At 44.9% G+C, this 18,876-nt stretch overlaps 1 protein-coding gene across 5 annotated transcripts in view; it reads left to right on the top strand.

Moving 5' to 3' along the window:
* Positions 1 to 18,526, top strand: part of FRMPD4 (FERM and PDZ domain containing 4) — a 574,641-nt gene extending 556,115 nt beyond the window's left edge. For 4 of the 5 annotated variants that reach the window (XM_055120214.1, XM_055120213.1, XM_055120216.1 and 1 more), the window contains exons 11-17: positions 3 to 129; positions 2,890 to 2,979; positions 3,542 to 3,724; positions 5,581 to 5,719; positions 10,243 to 11,307; positions 11,683 to 12,975; positions 14,566 to 18,526. In XM_055120214.1, the coding sequence (XP_054976189.1) occupies positions 3 to 129; positions 2,890 to 2,979; positions 3,542 to 3,724; positions 5,581 to 5,719; positions 10,243 to 11,307; positions 11,683 to 12,975; positions 14,566 to 15,908 (4,240 nt within the window). In that variant the 3' untranslated portion in view covers positions 15,909 to 18,526. Of the gene's footprint in view, positions 1 to 2; positions 130 to 2,889; positions 2,980 to 3,541; positions 3,725 to 5,580; positions 5,720 to 10,242; positions 11,308 to 11,682; positions 12,976 to 14,560 lie in introns of all 5 variants that reach the window. The other variant, XM_055120217.1, reaches the window with a different exon arrangement.
* Positions 18,527 to 18,876: the final 350 nt, after the last annotated feature.

The raw sequence follows: 18,876 nt of genomic DNA on the forward strand, positions 1-18,876 counted from the left end.
AGAAAAGAATGGGGATTAGAGACATTTCTTCCCTCTGCTGTGCTGCAAAGCATGAAAGAGAAGAACATAAAGAAAGCACTTTCACACCTTGTCAAAGCAAATCAAAACTTGGTACCACCGGGTAAAAAGGTATCACATTTGCATCTTAATAGAAAATGGATTTTAAAGAGAGGCTTGCATGCATTTTTAAAATGTTTAAAATTAGCCTGTGAATAAAATACTTAGCACCATATTTTCAGAAGCAGTAACACTGTATAACCTTTTAGAATTATTAACATGTTTCTAAGACTAATGGCAAGTAAGTATGGAAACCTACTTAAGTCTTGTATACTATAGACTCACTCCTTTTTGTATAGTGTATGTGTGTGTGTTCACATGCAAGAGAACCTCATGTGAACTCTAAGACGTTGTGACTACAGGGTAGAATTGCCAGATAAGTTTCCATTCCCACTGTGCTCTGCATTCAGACCAGCTTAAATGCAGAGCAGATGCCACTCATATTAACCCAGTCTCCCCAAACACACCCTCTTCATATTTGGAACCAACTTGTACTTAGCAGGGGGAGGGAAGCCATCCTGTGCATTTTGAAAAGTCGAATGGCATCCCTGCCCTCTATCCACAAGATACCAGTGTCCCCCACCTTCTCGATCATGACAAAAATTTCTCCAGACATGGCCAAATGTGCCCAGAGCAACATTATCATCCTTGGTTGATCACCATCTAATTTCATCTTAGTTCTGGACAAAAGATGACATCATTTCTGTCACCCACTATTATTACCATTAAAAATCCTTTTGTTTATCAAGGAGAAAAGGCAGCCTACATATTAATTTTGGGAGGGGGTAGTGTTTGGGTCACACCCAGTGGTGCGCACGGGGGCTATTCCTGGCCTTGTGCTCAGGAATCACCCCTGGCATTGTGCTAGGCACCATATGCAGTTCCAGAGATCCAACTGGGATTGCAGCATGCAAGGCAAGCAGCTTACATCCTGTGCCATCGCTCAGGCCCGGGTTCTGAGCACTTAACCAGGAGTAAGCCCTGAGCATGGGTAGGTGAGACTTAAAAACAAATAAAATATAGTGCTGGTTAGACTAGAGATTTCTGTGTAGTTATAAAAATCAAATGACCAGAAAGAGAAGGAGCCTTTGAATACTGGAACTGAAAAAAGACAGTCCTGGAACTGTACAATTGGAAGCATTGTGGGAAGTTGAACAGCATCCTTGCTCTCTACCCACAAGATGCAGTGATTTTGGCCATAGAGACTGTATGACTGCAATCCAGACCATTGTTTAAGGGGGTAATCCTTTGCTCTTAGCATCTGATTGTAAGTCGGTTTTACGGCTAAGCCATGGTTATTTCTAGTCCCTCCTCACCCCGTGACCTTTTTAAAATATGTAATAGGTTCACCATATTATCAGCCCCCTTTGCCCACTTTCTGTAAGCATTCAGCTTATAGAATTATAGAAGGATGTCTTGATCAAACGCTCCCTCTTTTTTTGAATCAGGTCAGGTGGTGCTGGGGCTCCTCCTCTCTGCTGAGAGCCTGCTATCACCCCTGGCTGTGCTCTGGGGACCATGTGATGCCAAGATTTAACCCTAAGCATGCAAAACACTCACACCAGCCCTGGAACTATTTCCCCAGTTCCTTCCCAAACACTTTTTATTTTCAGTTCTGTTTTTCCAAAAGCTAATTTCTTCTAATTGGCCTGATTTGGGGCTGAGGTGGAGTGCGGGGGGGGGGGGGGGGAGTGTCAAGTCTGGCTCACTGGTTCGGCAACAATTTGGATAACCATTCTAAATTCGATGGATCTATCACATCGCTCTCTGGCTATAAAGGTCATTTTTCCTAGCCAAGAATGAGTGGTTGCCTTCAGATCAATTTACCAAGTGCTTTGGGTTTTAGGAAGAAGGAGGATGGGTGGATAGTACTAAATAACAGTTACATAAAGGATAGGACATTTAGGTTTCTTGAACAAATGAGTTAGCGAGTCATCTGCAATGGAAAACAGACCTATCCTGGCATTGCTACTGGAAGGTATACACTGCGTTGGAAAACGTTACCCTGAACACATATTCCCCACACCTCTATCATGAAACACGGGCTTCTTTTTAAAATCAAATACATTTTTTAAGATGTGAGGATCTACAGTGTGAAGTCATTATAAAGATAAATTTTTATCTGGATAAAATTTTATTGTAAGTCACTCATGAAGCTCAACAGGTTTTCAGATTGGATAAATCAAATAGATTTATGTTGCCAGTTCAAACTTTCCCCCAACTCCCACCAGGAGTAAGGCCCGAGTGCCCCTGTTTGTGGCCCACAAAAATAAACAAAACAAAACAATTAAACATTCCCCCAGTGGTTGAGGCTCAGAAAGCTGATTCTCACTGAAATCACGCAAAGGCTGGAGGAGAGGTGAACTGGGAGTAAAGCCTTTGAAAAGGCTTTATATAGATTGCAGGTGTGTATGCAAACCAGCTCCCGCTAGTTCCACGTCCAGGTGAGGCCCTGAGCTCAGGGAGAATTCATATACAACCTACCTTTGTCCCTAATTGCAATCGGAAAGCGCCACTCGCCTCTGAAAATCCAATGAGCAGATGTTCTGTGCAACATTTCATCATCTGTTCTCTCTTGGTGAGTGCTCTGGCTCATTCTCTCCATGCCGAGTTTCCCCCAAATAGATTTTCATCTTGATGTCCTTCCTGACTTCATCAGGAAGTCAAATACCTTGCAATTACTTTCATTATGATCCTGAGGAGTCCTCGTCACACCCCACCTGTCACCAGTAAAATCCTCCTCCTCGTTTGCCCTTGCCTTAGCTGGTCTCCAAGCAGAGACAGAATCATACCCACTGGAGTTAACATCTGACGTTTCCTTTCTCTCCTCAGCTCTCCGCGCTGCAAGCCAAGGTCCATTATCTCAAGTTCCTCAGTGACCTGCGATTGTATGGGGGTCGTGTGTTCAAGGCTACATTAGTGGTAATTTCTTTTTCCTGCTTTTTCCTGGAAGCCATATAGGCTGCCAGATGTCACTGCATAGGCTGTCTTGGTCGGGCTGCCTCTGGTGACAAATGCAAATCAGCTGAGTCTCTCTTCCAGCCTTCATTTCTAATTGACTGCACCCCAGGCTGAAATATCAGAAGAAATGTTATGCGAGATAATGCCACTGCAGAAGGCCCCGGGAAGAGACTTTGGCGAACCCGGAGCACTGAGGCACTCTAATGCTGGCCTGCATTTAAAAAGTTGGGCCAGAAGTTGCTTTCACGTCAAAAAAGAAAAAGAACCCCTGCTTTCTAACCCCCTGCTCCTGGTTATGAATCTATGTGCTATGATAACATTTACTTTCTTCATTATTCATAATTTATCAGCGCCTTGAGGCAGTCATTTATCTGCTTCTTCTAATTGGATGATTTAGGACAATGAACCCCAGAAACACTTTCTAAAGAAAATGTAATCTTATAAAAACAGACTCCCCGGTCTGTCTGGGCACAGTGCTCCCGAGGTCCAGTGTTTTGATCTTTTGTCAACATTTCCTTCTCAGCAGGCAGAAAAGCGCTCAGAAGTGACTCTCCTGGTCGGGCCCCGATATGGCATAAGTCATGTCATCAACACAAAAACCAACCTCGTGGCTCTGTTAGCTGACTTCAGCCATGTCAACAGGATCGAGATGTTTACTGAAGAGGAGAGCCTGGTGAGAGTGGAGCTCCACGTGCTCGATGTCAAGGTGAGTCTTTTGGAGGCCCAGTGTTGGTTGGAGCAGCTTGTGTCAGATAGAATGGCTGAGGTCCCCAAATAAAGCAAAAGTCGCCTGTATACAGAGCATCCATGGCGCACTGGGGTTCACAAATATACATCTAACCCGGGCCCCAGGGCTCCAGCCACACTAAATAACCCAGAATTAGGAGCCAAATGGTCATCTCCGGGTGCAGTTTCTTTGTCTCCATGAGCAAACAAGCTGGTTCTTTCTCTGGTTCCTTCTAGCTGCAGAATATATGAATTAGAGGGTGGGGAGATTTTTCCCCACAAACTTTCTAGAATGTGTATCCCATATATGAAGAATAAGGGACACATACACACACACATCCCGTTTCTTTAGAATTCTCCGATTGGGTCTCATGTGTTTATTCTTTTAGAAATGCCGAAAAAGTTTGTGCTTTCATTTTTTGATCATTTTGTGGTTTTGTGTTATGGTACTTGGTACTGGCTGATTTCCCCCTATGCATGCCATGGCCATTCTATTTTAAATAATGTGAGATTGTCCAGATACCACATACTTTACACCTGAAACACAAGTCGACAGGAGATGATCTAGACCTCCTGACTTCCTTCTTTTATTAGATTGTTCATATAAGTCATGTTTCTGTGATGGTGGGATGGAGGAACTGGACAAGAAGAAGACAGTGACTTCACAAGGAAACAGCATCAGCCAGGAGAAGAGGCTCTGGGACCAGGCTAGGGGGCTGTGGGAAAAGCGGGTTCGGAGTCAAGGGGAATGTGGGAAAGCAGAGCAGAAAGTTCCACCTAGTGTGTTCTGTAGCAGGACGAGAGGATTGCAGAAGGGAGCATGTGAGCTCTGGCTCGCCACAGAGCGATCATGGGCTCAGGCCAGGTGACGCTACTTAGTTTCATGGCTAAAAGAGAGTACACTAGACTTGAAATCAATCACCTGGTCCATGAATAAAGATACTGAGAACAACAGTCCCTTCTTAGCACAGTAGGAAGGGTGAGTTGGATGCAGTTACCACATAGGAGTGATCTGCACCAAACACAAGGCCAGACTGAGGGCTCCCTGCCTCCATCACAAAATTAGAGGGTAGCCTCAGTGAAACCTGAGGGAAAGGCAGTGCAAGCGGGAGTACAGGGACTTTGAATGGGTCGTTAGATTGTACCAGCTGAAACGTTCACACCTGACTAGTGTTGTATCCTGGGGGTGAAAATAAGACCCGGCATCTTACTCTTTCCAGGCCCCTGTATGTGTCCCCTTTGTGTTACTTCCTGGTTTCCCTTGCTTTTGTGAATATACTTTTTGAAGTTAGTGAGAATCAAGGCTTAAATGGAATGCTTCCTCCTACATAAGCCCAAGACCCATGTCCTAATATCTACATGGTGGCCTCCTTATTTCCAGAGAACAAGGCCCTTTTCTCAGTTTTTTTCAATCTCTTTACCATTTTTCAGTCCCTCTTAGCAGTCATTTGCACCCCATGTTTACCTCTTCTCCACACTCATGTTCACCATGACAAAAATGCCATCCTCCCATGATGGTTTCCAATTGTGGGTACACATCTGGAAGCTCCTTAGCTCGCAGTTTTTAACCGATGTTGGGTTTTTTTTTCATTCTAATACAGCTTGGAAAATACTCAAATTGACTAGCCTTTCAAATGAATGGGTCCTCAATGTCTTTCAGCAAGGCTCTCTATTAAGCGTCCCTTTTTTTCTTCCCCCCATTTGTATTTCTCCAATGAAATGGTTGCTCCAACCCTTCTTGTTTGTGTCCCTTTATCACACAAAAAAGCCCCTGTTGTTAGAAGGGTGCCGGTAAGGAGGGAAGCTTTGACCACTGGTTCATTCTCTTTCGTGCAGCCCATCACTCTTTTGATGGAATCTTCAGATGCCATGAACCTGGCCTGCCTAACTGCTGGGTACTACAGACTACTTGTGGATTCCAGAAGGTCAATATTCAACATGGCAAACAAGAAAAACACAGGGACCCAGGAAACAGGTATTTTCCTCCTGAACTCCTGAAACACTGATCTCTCCACCCGCCCTGACAACAATCATGAGGTTTCAAGCCAAGTCAAAATTGTAACCACAAAAGAGATCTAGTGCCCTAAGTGAACACAAAATTTACCCAGTACTTCACATAGGATCTATTTTTTTTAATTAAAATGATTTCTTTCTTCATATGTTTCATATCACTTGGAAATGCCAGATTTCTTGCTTCAAAGGCAGGGGCTTTATTTCATTGTGGAGGGAGGGAGTGTCAGTGTTCATGGCTGACGTATTCCCGCCTCCCTCTTATCAGAAGTCAGGACACAGGCAGCTAACAATGGAATGCCCCTAGCCGGAAGTTGTGAGCCCAGGACTTGAGACCTTGCTCTCTCCCTGGGAAGCCTGAGACCAGCTGCCTAGGCACCTCCTCCTGCAGTGAGACTTGCATCCAGGACTCCAGGAGCTCTAGTGGCACGATGACTTGAATATGACCTAGCACTTACGTTGACCTTGGACATGACCAGAACCCAGTAGCCATCTTGCTCTGCAATTAGAGGTTGTGTTGGCAAAGACAAGGTGTCATTCACTTCAGTCCCTGACAGGACCAAACAGCCTCATAGTGAAGACCAAGGAGACTGAAAATGGTGAATTGACCATGTCATAGATAATTAATTGGTTTTTGTATGCTTTAGAACTTTATTTCTTTCATTGTCTAAACATTTTTCTCTATTACAATGGACACTTACTAAAGATGCCAGATGGACTATTCTCAGATCAGAGCTACTGACCCATGAAAAACAATAGATTCAGGCGTTCCGTACTTAGGATTCCTTTTGAAAGGAATGGGAACAAACTCTTTTTATCACCCTTTCTGGGAGAGCAGAGGGGCAGGAAAAAGAAGGGAAGGAAACCACTTTCACTTTGAAACTTTACAAGGAGCCAGTAGAATATTCACAATGCATGTGCAAGACCCTGTGTTACAGCCCCAGCACCACACCAAAAAATCAAGATATTAGTGGGGACAGAGCAATAGTACAGCGTGTAGGGCATTTGACTTGCACACAGGCAACCTGGGTTCGATCCCCGGTATCCCATATGGTCCCCCAAGCCCCACCAAGAGTGATCTTTAAGAGCCTAAAATAAACCCTGAACACCACTGGGTATGGCCAAAAGACAAGGAAAGAGAGAGAAAGAGAGACAGACAGACAGAGACAGAAAGGAGAGGAAGATAAATATAAGGCAAAGAAAGCCTGAGAAGACACAAATGATTACAAATATAGGGGAGGAACAAATGGACAATAATAAGTCCTTTTGTGCTAAACTTGGTGGTGAACACGTTTATGACTGTATGTTTTGGGGGTTTGCAATAGGAGATCTGAAGCGTTTTAATACTGACTTTTGAAGCTCCTCATGGCAATACAGAAATACAGTCGTTTTTTCACATTATAAAACTGGTGCTGAGCTTTTAATTTTCAAATCTTAAAGTTTACCTTGAAAATAATTGTTTTCCTGGGGCCTAAGAGACAGTATAGGATTTAAGGTACTTTCCCTGAATGTGGCTGACCCTGGTTCCATCCCGGGCACTATACATGGTCCACTGAACACCATCGGGTGATTCCTGAGCACACGTTACAGTAAACCTGAGCACACTTAGGTCTGGTTCACAAACCAAAAAAAAAAAAAAAAACATTTTCCCTGATTGTAAAAACTTGTACAGAAATACCATTTTATTTGGTGAAGAAATACTGAGCCCATCAGTCTAAAAACGATAACAGTAATTAGGGTTGCAGTTATGTTCCACTCACAGTGACTCATGGTGCGATATCTAGTAGAAATTTCCAGAAGTAAAAACTTTAGTTCTGAGAATTACTGTTACTGGCAGGGAAGAGTGGTTCTTCAACCTTCAGTAATCTCTCCCAGTTCTCTGCAGAGTGGGGCTTGTGTTCCAAGTACTTCACTCCACTCTGAAAAGGGGTAGGGAGAGAGGAGAGTAGCAGAGCAACAGGGGAGGGGGGGAAGAAGAGGGAGAATGAGCAGAGTAAACAGAGATGGCACACTCCAGAGAGCAACTGTTTGATCCACACTAAGCACCACAAGCGGTTTAGCCCACAGCAATGGTGGAAAGTCTGTTCTCTTCAGAAACTGGCAAAATATCTCCCGAGACTTAATGGAGTGAAGTTTATTTAGGTCAGTCTATCCTTATTCCATTCTATTCTCCCACTCTGTGGAAGACTGGGCCACGGTATATATCCTAAATCCCAAGCCACTTCCTTCCAAGCCTCCAAAATCTGTCTAGAAGCCAAGTACGTACCTTCCTCTCCTGGAAAGAAATCAATATTGAGTGTGAATTTTCTTCTTGTCTCAGTGTGATCAAAGACTCAGTCAGGATCTGAGCAATAGGCCCCCATTTCTTCTTCTCTGTCTGAAAAATTAACCTTTAAGTGAATCCAAAATTCCTGAATCTGCATATTCATGCATCTCTGGGCCTTGAGCCTTAGGAGGATCATCTATCTATTAACTTGTTTTTAAAGCCTGCTGGTGGCATCAGTTCTCCTGGGTTAAATTGTGGCCTTGGGGCAAAAACTTATTCCTATAAATAAAGCTTTATTGGAACTTGGCCATAAACATTATATTCCACAGCAAATTATCACGAACTTGGAGATAAAACATAGCAGAAATTTGTTCTCTCACAGTTTATGGGGACAGAAGCCTCAAATCTTAGTGCTGATAGAATTATGCTCCCTGGAAAGACCAAATGGGCAAATTTTACCTTACCTCTTCTCACTTCTACTGACTGTCAGCGTTCTTTACTGAATAATTATGGAACTGGCTTTTGCCCTCTCTGTGGCCCAAATGTCTTTCAGTTTTTTTTTTATAAGGACACTAGCAGTTGGATTTAGGATCCATAATAACGCAGGGTGATCTTATCCCACAGTCCTTAATTTCAACTACAAAGACTCATTCTTCCAAAGAAGATCCCATTCACAAAATGGAAATATGTTTCTTTGGGGTGGGTTACCATTCAACATATTATATCCATCTGTGTTTAATCTCTAGCTATGCCTGCAACAGCAGAATTCAGTAGTTCCTTAATTGGGCACTTGACCCAGAGAACTTGAAATATGTACTATCTGGTTTTCCCTTTATAGAAAATGTTTTCTGATCCCTGGATTAAACCCAGATCTATATCACAGCTTTGTGAATTACTCTCCTTCCCGTCAACATCAACCCCCCACAATCACAGTGATAATCGAAGTTGTTATTACTAGAGCAATACTTAACCATCACCCCTCCAAAGTGTATTTATTATAATGGAAACATGCAAATATGGCTGGTGCATTGCTCAGTATCTTCACAATTATGCCATTACTTACTTGTTTTCACAATCATGCCATTAGTTACTATTCATGAAAATATGTGTGTTTAGTAAAATGATTGAAACCATTGTTCAGCATTAAAAGCATTATATAATTTGGGACAAAATTATAGGGAACAAAAATATTCTTCAAAAAACTTGACTTTTCCCTAAATATCTTATAGCCTGATATGAGTATTGTTCAAACTTAGGCCAGGAGGCAATTTGAGGAAACCAAGGAGAATATTTGGCCCTAAAATTTTCTCCAAATCTTGCCTCTGCAATCTACAGAGAAATATTGACAGAATGCCCCAGTGCCCTCTCTCATTAAATATCAGAGCACATCAGAATTCCACAGCTGAATTCCCTGTTGAAAGGCCCTTGAAGAACAAACAAAACAACAGTTTTGAAATTAGGGTTTTGCCATTTTAACTCATGATGAACATCAAACAGATCTTCAGAAGTTCTCATGATTCTCATAAAAGTTGGAATCAGTTGAAGTATTACTTAGGCTTAGGAACAGCAGAGACCTACATTACTGGTGAATGCTTGGCCTCATACAGGCATGTTCATTGACATTTACCCTGGCAATGTCCACATCTTCCAGAATAGAAACAGATCAAGACTGGAGATAAGGAGAATGGGGGTTTTCATTAAAATATTAATTATGACATATTTTAGTTATATGTTATCATTTTATAAAACTGAATGTGTTTTGTTATTGAGAATTTACATCCCTAAAATAGGTGGCAGAAATAGGATGGTCCTTGACCTTCTCTTAATGAGGAAAAATGTCCACATCATCCTCCACAAAGTGAAGGATGCTAGATTTTGCTTTCCAAACAAAAGGGCAACAGCCTGTTGAACTCCATCACCTTGAGTGATTTTTCAAACGTGTGTTGGATTGTTTTTATAGGCCAGCATGGGGTCTTCTAATACAGGGGCTGAGAGTCAGCAGGAGCTCAGTGTAGTTTGCCTAATGCCAGATGGTGTTATAGATCAAGTAGCAATTCCATTGTATGCAGTGTCAGTGTTATTACACACAAGTTCTCCTGAACAGGAAAAGCTCACATCCCAGCCCAAAGCGATGCTCCAGTGATTTCAAGTATGGAGCAGAGATAAGCCCCTACCCCTAGGAGTGTCAGCACAGTAATGTGTGTTCATGACTCTCTCCTTAGGAGCTGAAAGCAAAGGCAAGCATAACCTCGTTGGCACAGAGTGGAACTGTATACCCCAAATGACCACCTTTATTGGCGAAGGGGAACAAGAAGCTCAGATCACATACATCGATTCAAAGCAGAAGACGGTGGAGATGGCAGAAGGCACCCTGTGCCCCAAAGACCACCGGCACCTGTACTTGGACAGCGCCTACAATCCAGAGTCGCTCAGCCAGCCACTGGCCCCACCGGGGGACGCTCCATGTGAGGCCGACTACCGGGGTCTGGCTCAGCGCTCACTCTTGACCTTCTCAGGCTCAGACACTCTAAAGAAAGCACAGGAGTCTCCGAGAGGAGCTAAAGTGTCCTTTATTTTTGGGGATCTTGCCTTGGATGACAGTCTGACTCCCCCAACTCTAGGCTACGAGCGACTCTTAGAAGAGAATCCAGAGTTGCTGGAGAAGCAGAGAAAGCTCTACATGAGCAGTGCCAATGACATGAAGAACCTGGAGCTCACGCCCGACCCGGAGAGCATCCAGTTCGTGGCAAATTCCGTTTACGCGAACATCGGCGATGTGAAGACCTTTGAGGCCGCGGGAGGCATCGAGGAGCCCCTCCTGCATGACATCTGTTATGCCGAGAACACCGACGATGCTGAGGATGAGGACGAGGTGAGTTGCGAGGAGGACCTGGTGGTGGGAGAGATTAGCCAACCCACCCTCCTCAACCTGTCCGGGTCGAGCGACGACATCATCGACCTCACATCCCTGCCGCCGCCAGAAGGGGGTGACAATGAGGATGACTTCCTGCTGCGCTCCTTAAACATGGCCATCGCCGCCCCACCCCCTGGCTTCCGAGATAGTTCCGATGAGGAAGACTCTCAGAGCCAGGCCATGGCCCCCCGTGATGACAAGGAGCCCGGCGGCAGCCTGCAAAAGGACGACATCCCCGTGTCCCTCATTGATGCCGTGCCCACCAGCTCAGACGGCAAGTGTGACAAGGGGCTGGAGAGCACCGTGGTCTCCACACTGGATGCCCTGGGAGCGCTGGGCGGCTCAGAAGAACAGCAGACCAGGGACAATTCAGGTTCTTTCACGATCGTTACATTTATTCACTGATAACCATGTCATTGCACCCTCGCAAAGCCATCCGCCCCTGCGCCCCGGGATGCTCTCCTCTCCATCTCACGCATGCCCCATTCCATTCATGTGCTGAAACTCCCCATCGTGGCTTTTTGTGTATCTGGTTTCCTTTGTTGTCGCTGCTGCTGTTGTTTTTGAAACACATGGCATGTTTTCTCCCCATTTCCGGAACAACCACTGCAATAAATTCATAGTCCTTAATGAAAAGGGAAAGGCCTGCTCTTTCTTTAAATGCTAGTCAGTCCCATTTGCTTTCGTGTCTGCCAGGCCTCTCATACCCCGCATTAATCACTCGGTTCTTGTTTTTTACGGCATGCAGGTGTGGCCATCCTGCGGGCCTATAGTCCCGAGTCTTCCTCAGACTCAGGCAATGAAACTAACTCTTCCGAAATGACTGAGAGTTCTGAACTGGCCACTGCACAGAAACAGTCAGAAAACCTCTCCCGCATGTTCTTGGCCACTCACGAAGGCTACCAGCCCCTGACCGAAGAGCAGACGGAGTTCCCCACCTCCAAAGCCCCTCCTGGGGGCTTGCCTCCAAAGTCTTCTCACAGCCTGGCCGCCCGCCCGGTGACTGACCTCCCGCCCAAAGTTGTGCCTTCCAAGCAGATCCTTCACTCAGACCACATCGAGATGGAGCCAGAAACAATGGAGACCAAGTCGGTCACGGACTATTTTAGCAAATTGCACATGGGATCCGCCGTGGTGTACTCCTGCACCAGCAAACGGAAAAGCAAGTTGGCAGATGCAGAGGGAAAGGCGCCCCCTGGCGCGAATATACCAGGGAAAAAGCAGCAGGGCACCAAGACCCCCGAGACAGAGGAGGAGGCCAAAGGGAAGTGTGGAACCGGGTCTTCTAGAGACAGTCAACACCTAAGCACTTTCAACCTAGAGCGAACTGCCTTCCGCAAGGACAGCCAAAGATGGTACGTGGCCCCCGAGGGGGCGGGGACAGAAAAGAGTGGACTGGACGCAGCATCGGGCATTACCTTCCCAAGAGCTTCTGCTCATGGCACAAGGGAGGCTGAAGGGAAGGAAGAAGGCGCTCCTGCTGGGGAAGCCAGTGACGCTGCGGGGCTTGGCCAACGAGACCACTTCTTAACTGACGTGACCTGTGCATCTTCAGCCAAAGACTTAGACACCCGGGAGGATGCAGAGCCGCCTCCCTGCGACCATCCTTCCAAGCTTCCTGAGGCAGAGGAAGGAGTGGCCCGCCTTTGCGACTACCACTTGGCCAAGCGGATGTCGTCGCTCCAAAGCGAGGGCCACTTCTCTCTCCAGAGCTCTCAAGGCTCTTCCGTAGATGCCGGCTGTGGTACGGGCAGCAGCAGCAGCACCTGTGCCACGCCCGTGGAGTCCCCTCTCTGCCCATCCATGGGCAAGCACCTGATGCCAGAGACTGCTGGGAAAGGGGGGACTTACCTGCCTCCAGAGGAGAGAGCCTCCGGGCTGCCCCCCCACGGAGCCGCCTTCAAGGATCTGCACCCCCAGACGGAAGGGATGTGCCCGCGGATGACAGTGCCTGCTCTGCACACAGCCATTAATACCGAACCCCTGTTTGGCACTTTGAGAGATGGATGTCATCGACTCCCCAAGATTAAGGAAACCACAGGTACAGCAGTGATGGATGTAGCACTTTATTTGCCAGGAGCCTGTAAACCCAACGTAACAAGCAACCTGAAAATAAAGGCTGGGAGAAAAGCTTGTTAAAAAAAAACCACAGAACAGTGTCTAGATCAGCTGTCAGTCATTGGCTTCCCCCATGCTGAATATTCAATTCCGGAGCTTCTGGAGCCGGTGCAAGAGCAGAAATGGCATTTCCTCTTTAGATTCATGCTCCGTGCTCAGGCCTGGCAGACCCCAGTGTCGGGAAGAGTTTGGGTGACAAGCTGCTGCCTGAGCTTCTTTATTTGCCCCCAAAGAATGAGATACAGGCCCAGGTAGAAACAAGATCACAGCTACCTTCTGTGCCAGCCTTCACTGTGCTGGGCCCCCATGGGGCACCTGCATCCCTTGCAGAACCAGCCAGCCATCACGTGGCAAAGCAGATGCTGTTTTACACCTTCCTACTTCAGGCCACATGACTCAGAGTATCATTTCCACATCGTAGACATTAGTGAGAGCAGAGAGAGGGCAGTTTCTATTCCTGCCATTTTGGATTATTGCATTTCTCAAAACGCACCCCCTGGCTTCATCTGCCTTGGATCACTGGTCTGTGAATGTTACTAGATCCATCGTCCAATACCACCTTTAGTCCTAAGTTATTAAAATCACACCGTGTAAGCTTTTGAAGTGTATGAAGACCCTTTAACCAGGTTACTTCTTGTGCTCCCAAAAATCCTGTGAGGTAGATAAAGGTTTATTTTTTTGTGTAGCAACTTTTCTGAGAACAAAACGAGCCTCATCCTCAATCTCTCAACTTCAAACCTTATGCCAGATGAACCTCATAGGTTCCTCTGAAAAAGGTTATCTTGGGGACCCTGAGATAGTACAGGGATTAAGACTCTTGCTTATCTTGCATCCCACCAACCCTAGTTCCATCTTCAGCATTGTATCTGGTCCCCTAGGTCTGACTACAGTCACCCTTGTACCCACAGCCTTGAATACCACCTGGTATGCCTCAAAAATGGACAAGCAAGTTAGCATGGGATTCAAGGACATAACTCGGTGGTAGAGCACTTGCTTGCATATATGTGAGACCCCAGCTTCCATCCCCAGTACCACAAAAGGAAAAATGTTCACTTACTTAATTTGCATTCACTTGGTAACTTCATTGAAAAAGGGTAACTCTGGCCAGGATTAACCAAACTCTCTTGAAATGGAATGCAAATTGTCTTGGATAATCTATACTTAGGGTGGGTGTTTTTAACTGTGTGCCTGAGCTTTCACAGACAAGTCTTAGAAGCAAGACAATTCATGCAATGCCATTGTCTCCCTGAAAATGTTTGGGATTTCTAGACCATTTCAAATGAATCAGGAGTTTAAGCGATAACAGATGCCAGTATTTCTGAAATGTATTGAAATGGAAATTTGTTCTGAGATCTCAAGAGGCCTGTCATTGGAAAGCAGGTGACCCCCAGAATAGCAACTCTTCTAGAAGGCACCCTTGAGAAATGACAGGCACTACAGAGAGAGGTCAAGGGAACTGCCACTGCCAAGGTGCTTAATAATTCTCTCTGCTTTTCTCCTCCCCCTAGTGTAGCTCTGACAGAGGCTGGGAAGGAGGGACGAGGAGGCATGCCTTCAGCTTGGTCTCAACATCCTAGAGCTGATCTCATCCTGCTACCATCAAACATTCACTTGGAATCAAAAGTGCCAATTCCAAATCAAGACCCTAATGAATTCTCCCAAGCAAATGAGGCATATGCAGAGGCTGTGAGCTGGCGGCCACTGGATCTGAGATGGGGGAGCCTCCGGACACCCCCCGGTCAGAGGTCTCTGACGCGAAGCAGCAGCATCCTCTTGGGATCTGTCAGTTTGGAGAACTTCCACGAGAGAACCCAGGCTGCTGCAGTCGGCTTCAAGTGTCCAGCCATCACAGGAGCGCAGGACGCCAGCTCAGAGCGGCCAGCAGAGCTCCCTCTCGGGAAGAAGCTCACCAAAAGTTTTTCCCAAAGCTCCATGCACATTAGCTGCGAGGGGAAGGTTCCCAAGAGGCCACCGGGAGCTCAGAGAGACTCAAAGCTGTACCGGACATTACCCTTGCGCAAGCTGGATGGCAGCAGTTGGAGATGCCGGGGGCCTTTCAGTTACTGCTTCCTGAATCCAGGGCAGGAGGAAGATGGTGACGAGGAAGAGGAGGAGGAGGAGGAGGAGGGGAGAGAGGCCACCCCCCAGGTATCCTGCCTCTACCGCCCACAGTTGACTCAAGCCAACACCCAACTCACCAGCCCGCCCCTGGCTGTTGGAAGTCCGAAGCAAGGCGCCCAGCAGCCAGGAGGTCCAGTGCCCAAGGCCTGGGCAGAAGCCCCGAGGGGTCCAGATGACATGGACTTCAGCAGCCTGGCCTTTGATGCACAGATTGCACGCATCAATGCCCTCAAGGAGAGCACATATGCAATGCCCGATGGGTTCCTCGCAGCCCAGAATGATGCCAATGAGCTGCTCTGCCTTGTCAGGGCGACCAAGGGGAAGCGAGATCCGCCCCACCCTGACGCGTTAGACCTGACGCTTTCTCAGTACAAGCAGCTGTTAGCCATCGAGTCCAGACAGTTGGGAAGTGCCTGCAGGAAGATGGCGGTGGCCGAGAAAAGCCCGGAGGAGATGCTCCTGGCGATGACTTCCAGCTTTCAAGTGCTCTGTTGCCTAACAGAAGCGTGCATGCGATTAGTTAAAGTCGTGAACTCCGAAGCGCAGCGGCAGGAAATCGTGGTCAAGATCAACGAGGTGGTCATCAACTACATTTGCCTCCTGAAAGCTGCCGAGGCAGCCACCGGAAAGACTCCTGGGGACGTCGAGGTTGGACTCTCGACGCAACATTCAGTCACCATGGCCGCGCTCGTAAGCACACTAACCCGTTCTCTCAAGATGCTTTTAAATAAATGAAGTCCGAAAGTCACGTCGTCATAATCTACCTTTGCAAAGCCATACATGAATTTTTATTTCCCTTCTGTGTACGATGAACAGATGTCTCCTTTCTTCTCTCTGTATATTTTGTTATTTTATATAAACTAGGAGATAAAAGTCACACTGATGAAATGTTGAAATGTACTAATCAGATGTATTCTGTTTATAGTATAGATATATATATACACACATGAAAGGAATTTACAAGAAAGTGATGCCATGTGGCTATTTTTTTCAGACCTATCAAAACCACGGGTCGTTGATGTGAAATTCTGTTGTGTTCACGCAAAATAATGAATCCTATCCCCTCTCCTCTCAAGCAGATCCTTGGAAACTATATATTCGTATATTTAGAAGTCAAGAAAGAAAGAAATCACAATGTATCCAAAACACTGCTAATGTTTTAAAATTATGATTTTTAGCGCTGGAAATAGCAGAACAACATTTAGAATTCAAAAAAAGCTATTGTGAATGATTCGAGAACATATATAATAAATCAATTTTGGGCTCCTAGTCTTTGGTCATCTGATGCTTTCTTCCAAGAATCCTACCTAGTTAATGCTCACATATGTCATTTGGGCTAGAAAGGGGTGGAGATGGATTCTGCTGTGTCAACACAAATGTTCTTTAAGATTTTTATGATAGAACGGAAGTACTTCCCATCTACAACAGAAGGATGGATGGCAGGTTCCTAGTTCTAGCTTATTTAGTTACATAAATGGCCAGAGTTAGTGATACCAAAATGCAGTTACTCGATGAAAGGAGAGATCTTCTTTGACTAAATGTCAAAATATATAAACCAAAGACCTTACCTCCCTCCCCAACTCTACCCTGAAATTTAGAATTCCCTTAAGAGTGACAGAACATTTAGTAAAGCACCTGTAAACTTGCAGAAAGTAACACTTGACGATCATGAAAAGTTTGTGTAGATGTAGTCATGTGAAGCCAACACACACCAGCCTGCGAGCTCCGGCTCAACTCCCAGCTCTCAGCATAGAGCCTCATGCCACCCCCCTCCTCCACAGGAACCCACGCCGCCAAGCAAATCTGCAATTATAAGCCTAACATTGGAACAAAATCTCAAATCTGGAATGTGCCAGAAAATCAGGAAGAGATGGCCACTCTACTATAGAAGCTGTGGCTAAACTAAAATAGTAAAGTCTTTGTCAAACGTTCCAACCTGATAGAAATATGAACGCTAGAAAAAATAAACCCAGAAGTGGTCAATTTGACCACGGATGGAGTACAAAGACATTTTCAGAACTGACATCTCACTAAAAAGTACCTGGACACAGCAAAAAGACACAAGCTCTGCAACTTTAAAATAAAATTGACATGTCCACAAGGACTGCTTGGGCTAGTCGGTGCCCACGCACTATTTATGTGCTCCGACACACCTATCTAGGTGGTTCCTTTTCAGGAGGGTGCCAGGTACAAGTATTTCATTTTTGTAGGCTACTGGGCAGGCGCCCGAACAGTCCACAGTTGCTCTCTCTTTCATCAGTTGTTCCATAGAGACTCTAACAGAAACCACACGTATTTATAGGTGATAGCAAACAAAAGGAGTTAGATTGTATTATAAACAATGTTTAAACAATGAACTATTTTATTATAATGATAAATATTGGTGTGATATTGAGAAATATAAATGGTGTGTACTGTGGAAATTTTTGGTAAATATTATTCTGTGTACTAAATTACTAACAATAGGATGTGTGTTCTATGTCAGATAATGTGCTAAACATCACACATATATTATCTCATTTAATCATCCTAACAATCTTATGGTTTGAACACTATCATTATATCTCTATGTAGACAATATGGTTTGGTAGTTAAAGACATGGGGTCTGGGGTCAGAAACGTCTTGGTTTAAATTTTGGACTCTGCCATTTTCTAGCCCTTTCATCTTGGAAAAGCTAATACATATTTTTCTAAGTTTCAATTTCCTCATTGTAAAATGGACATCAATAGTAACATCTATTTCCTTAGGGTAGTCATGAGTTTTAAATAATGCTTAAGTACATCTGTAAAGATCATATCATAATACCTGGCAGAGAGTAAGTACTCAATGTTAGATATTACTATCATAAGCATTATGTTCAATATATTGCCCAACATCATGTGTGGGGGATGTTTGTTTTCTATGCATATTGTATCCTGCCTCTTTGTACAGAATACATTATGTGTACTGCATATGTATAAACAAAGTGTACAAGGAAGTGATGATTCATGTTCAAATCACATATCCAGTTAGAACAGCTTTCCAGTTCATTCCAGTTCTTTGCAAAGCTCTTAAGTAGCTCTGGCTCTTTCTAATCAATTTCCCATGACCTATGGGCTGTTCCGTAAGTTTCTGTTTCTTGTAAGTGGACTCTTTACTACTTAGAAAACTCAAGGAACCCCATTCACAAAGTGTTGGACTCCTAAAGTGGGGTCCATGTTGCCTGGAGTGTAGGAAGAATGTATTAGAATGAGCCTTGTGTTTATTTTTATCTAGCCTTTTTTATGTTTGTGTATGTTTTATAATGGCATAAAAGTACAGTGGTATATGTACATCATTTTAAATAAATAAATAAATAAGCATATGCCTGGTGCATGGATGCAAAAATTTTGTCTCAGATAGGGTTACATTCATTCAACTTTGGAGACCGCCAAACTAGAGAAAGAAACTTCCTAACATTCACAGTCCTAACATTCTGTGCTCAGCCTGCTTTTCGAAGTGTATCACCCATTGTTTTTAATCATCTTTGATTAAAAATTTTCCATAGGCAAGAAGAAAAATAATCATAAAATTAACCAGTTCATGTGTACACCCTCACACCAATTCACAGGCAGTCTGATTCTCTAGTCTCCAGAGTTCCTTCCGCATGCTATGTAAAAGCAAACCCCACATATATCATTTTTTTTTTGCTTTTTGGGTCACACCCAGCGATGCACAAGGGTT

This window comes from Sorex araneus, chromosome X (assembly GCF_027595985.1).
Source record: "Sorex araneus isolate mSorAra2 chromosome X, mSorAra2.pri, whole genome shotgun sequence".
Taxonomy (NCBI): Eukaryota; Metazoa; Chordata; class Mammalia; order Eulipotyphla; family Soricidae; genus Sorex; species Sorex araneus.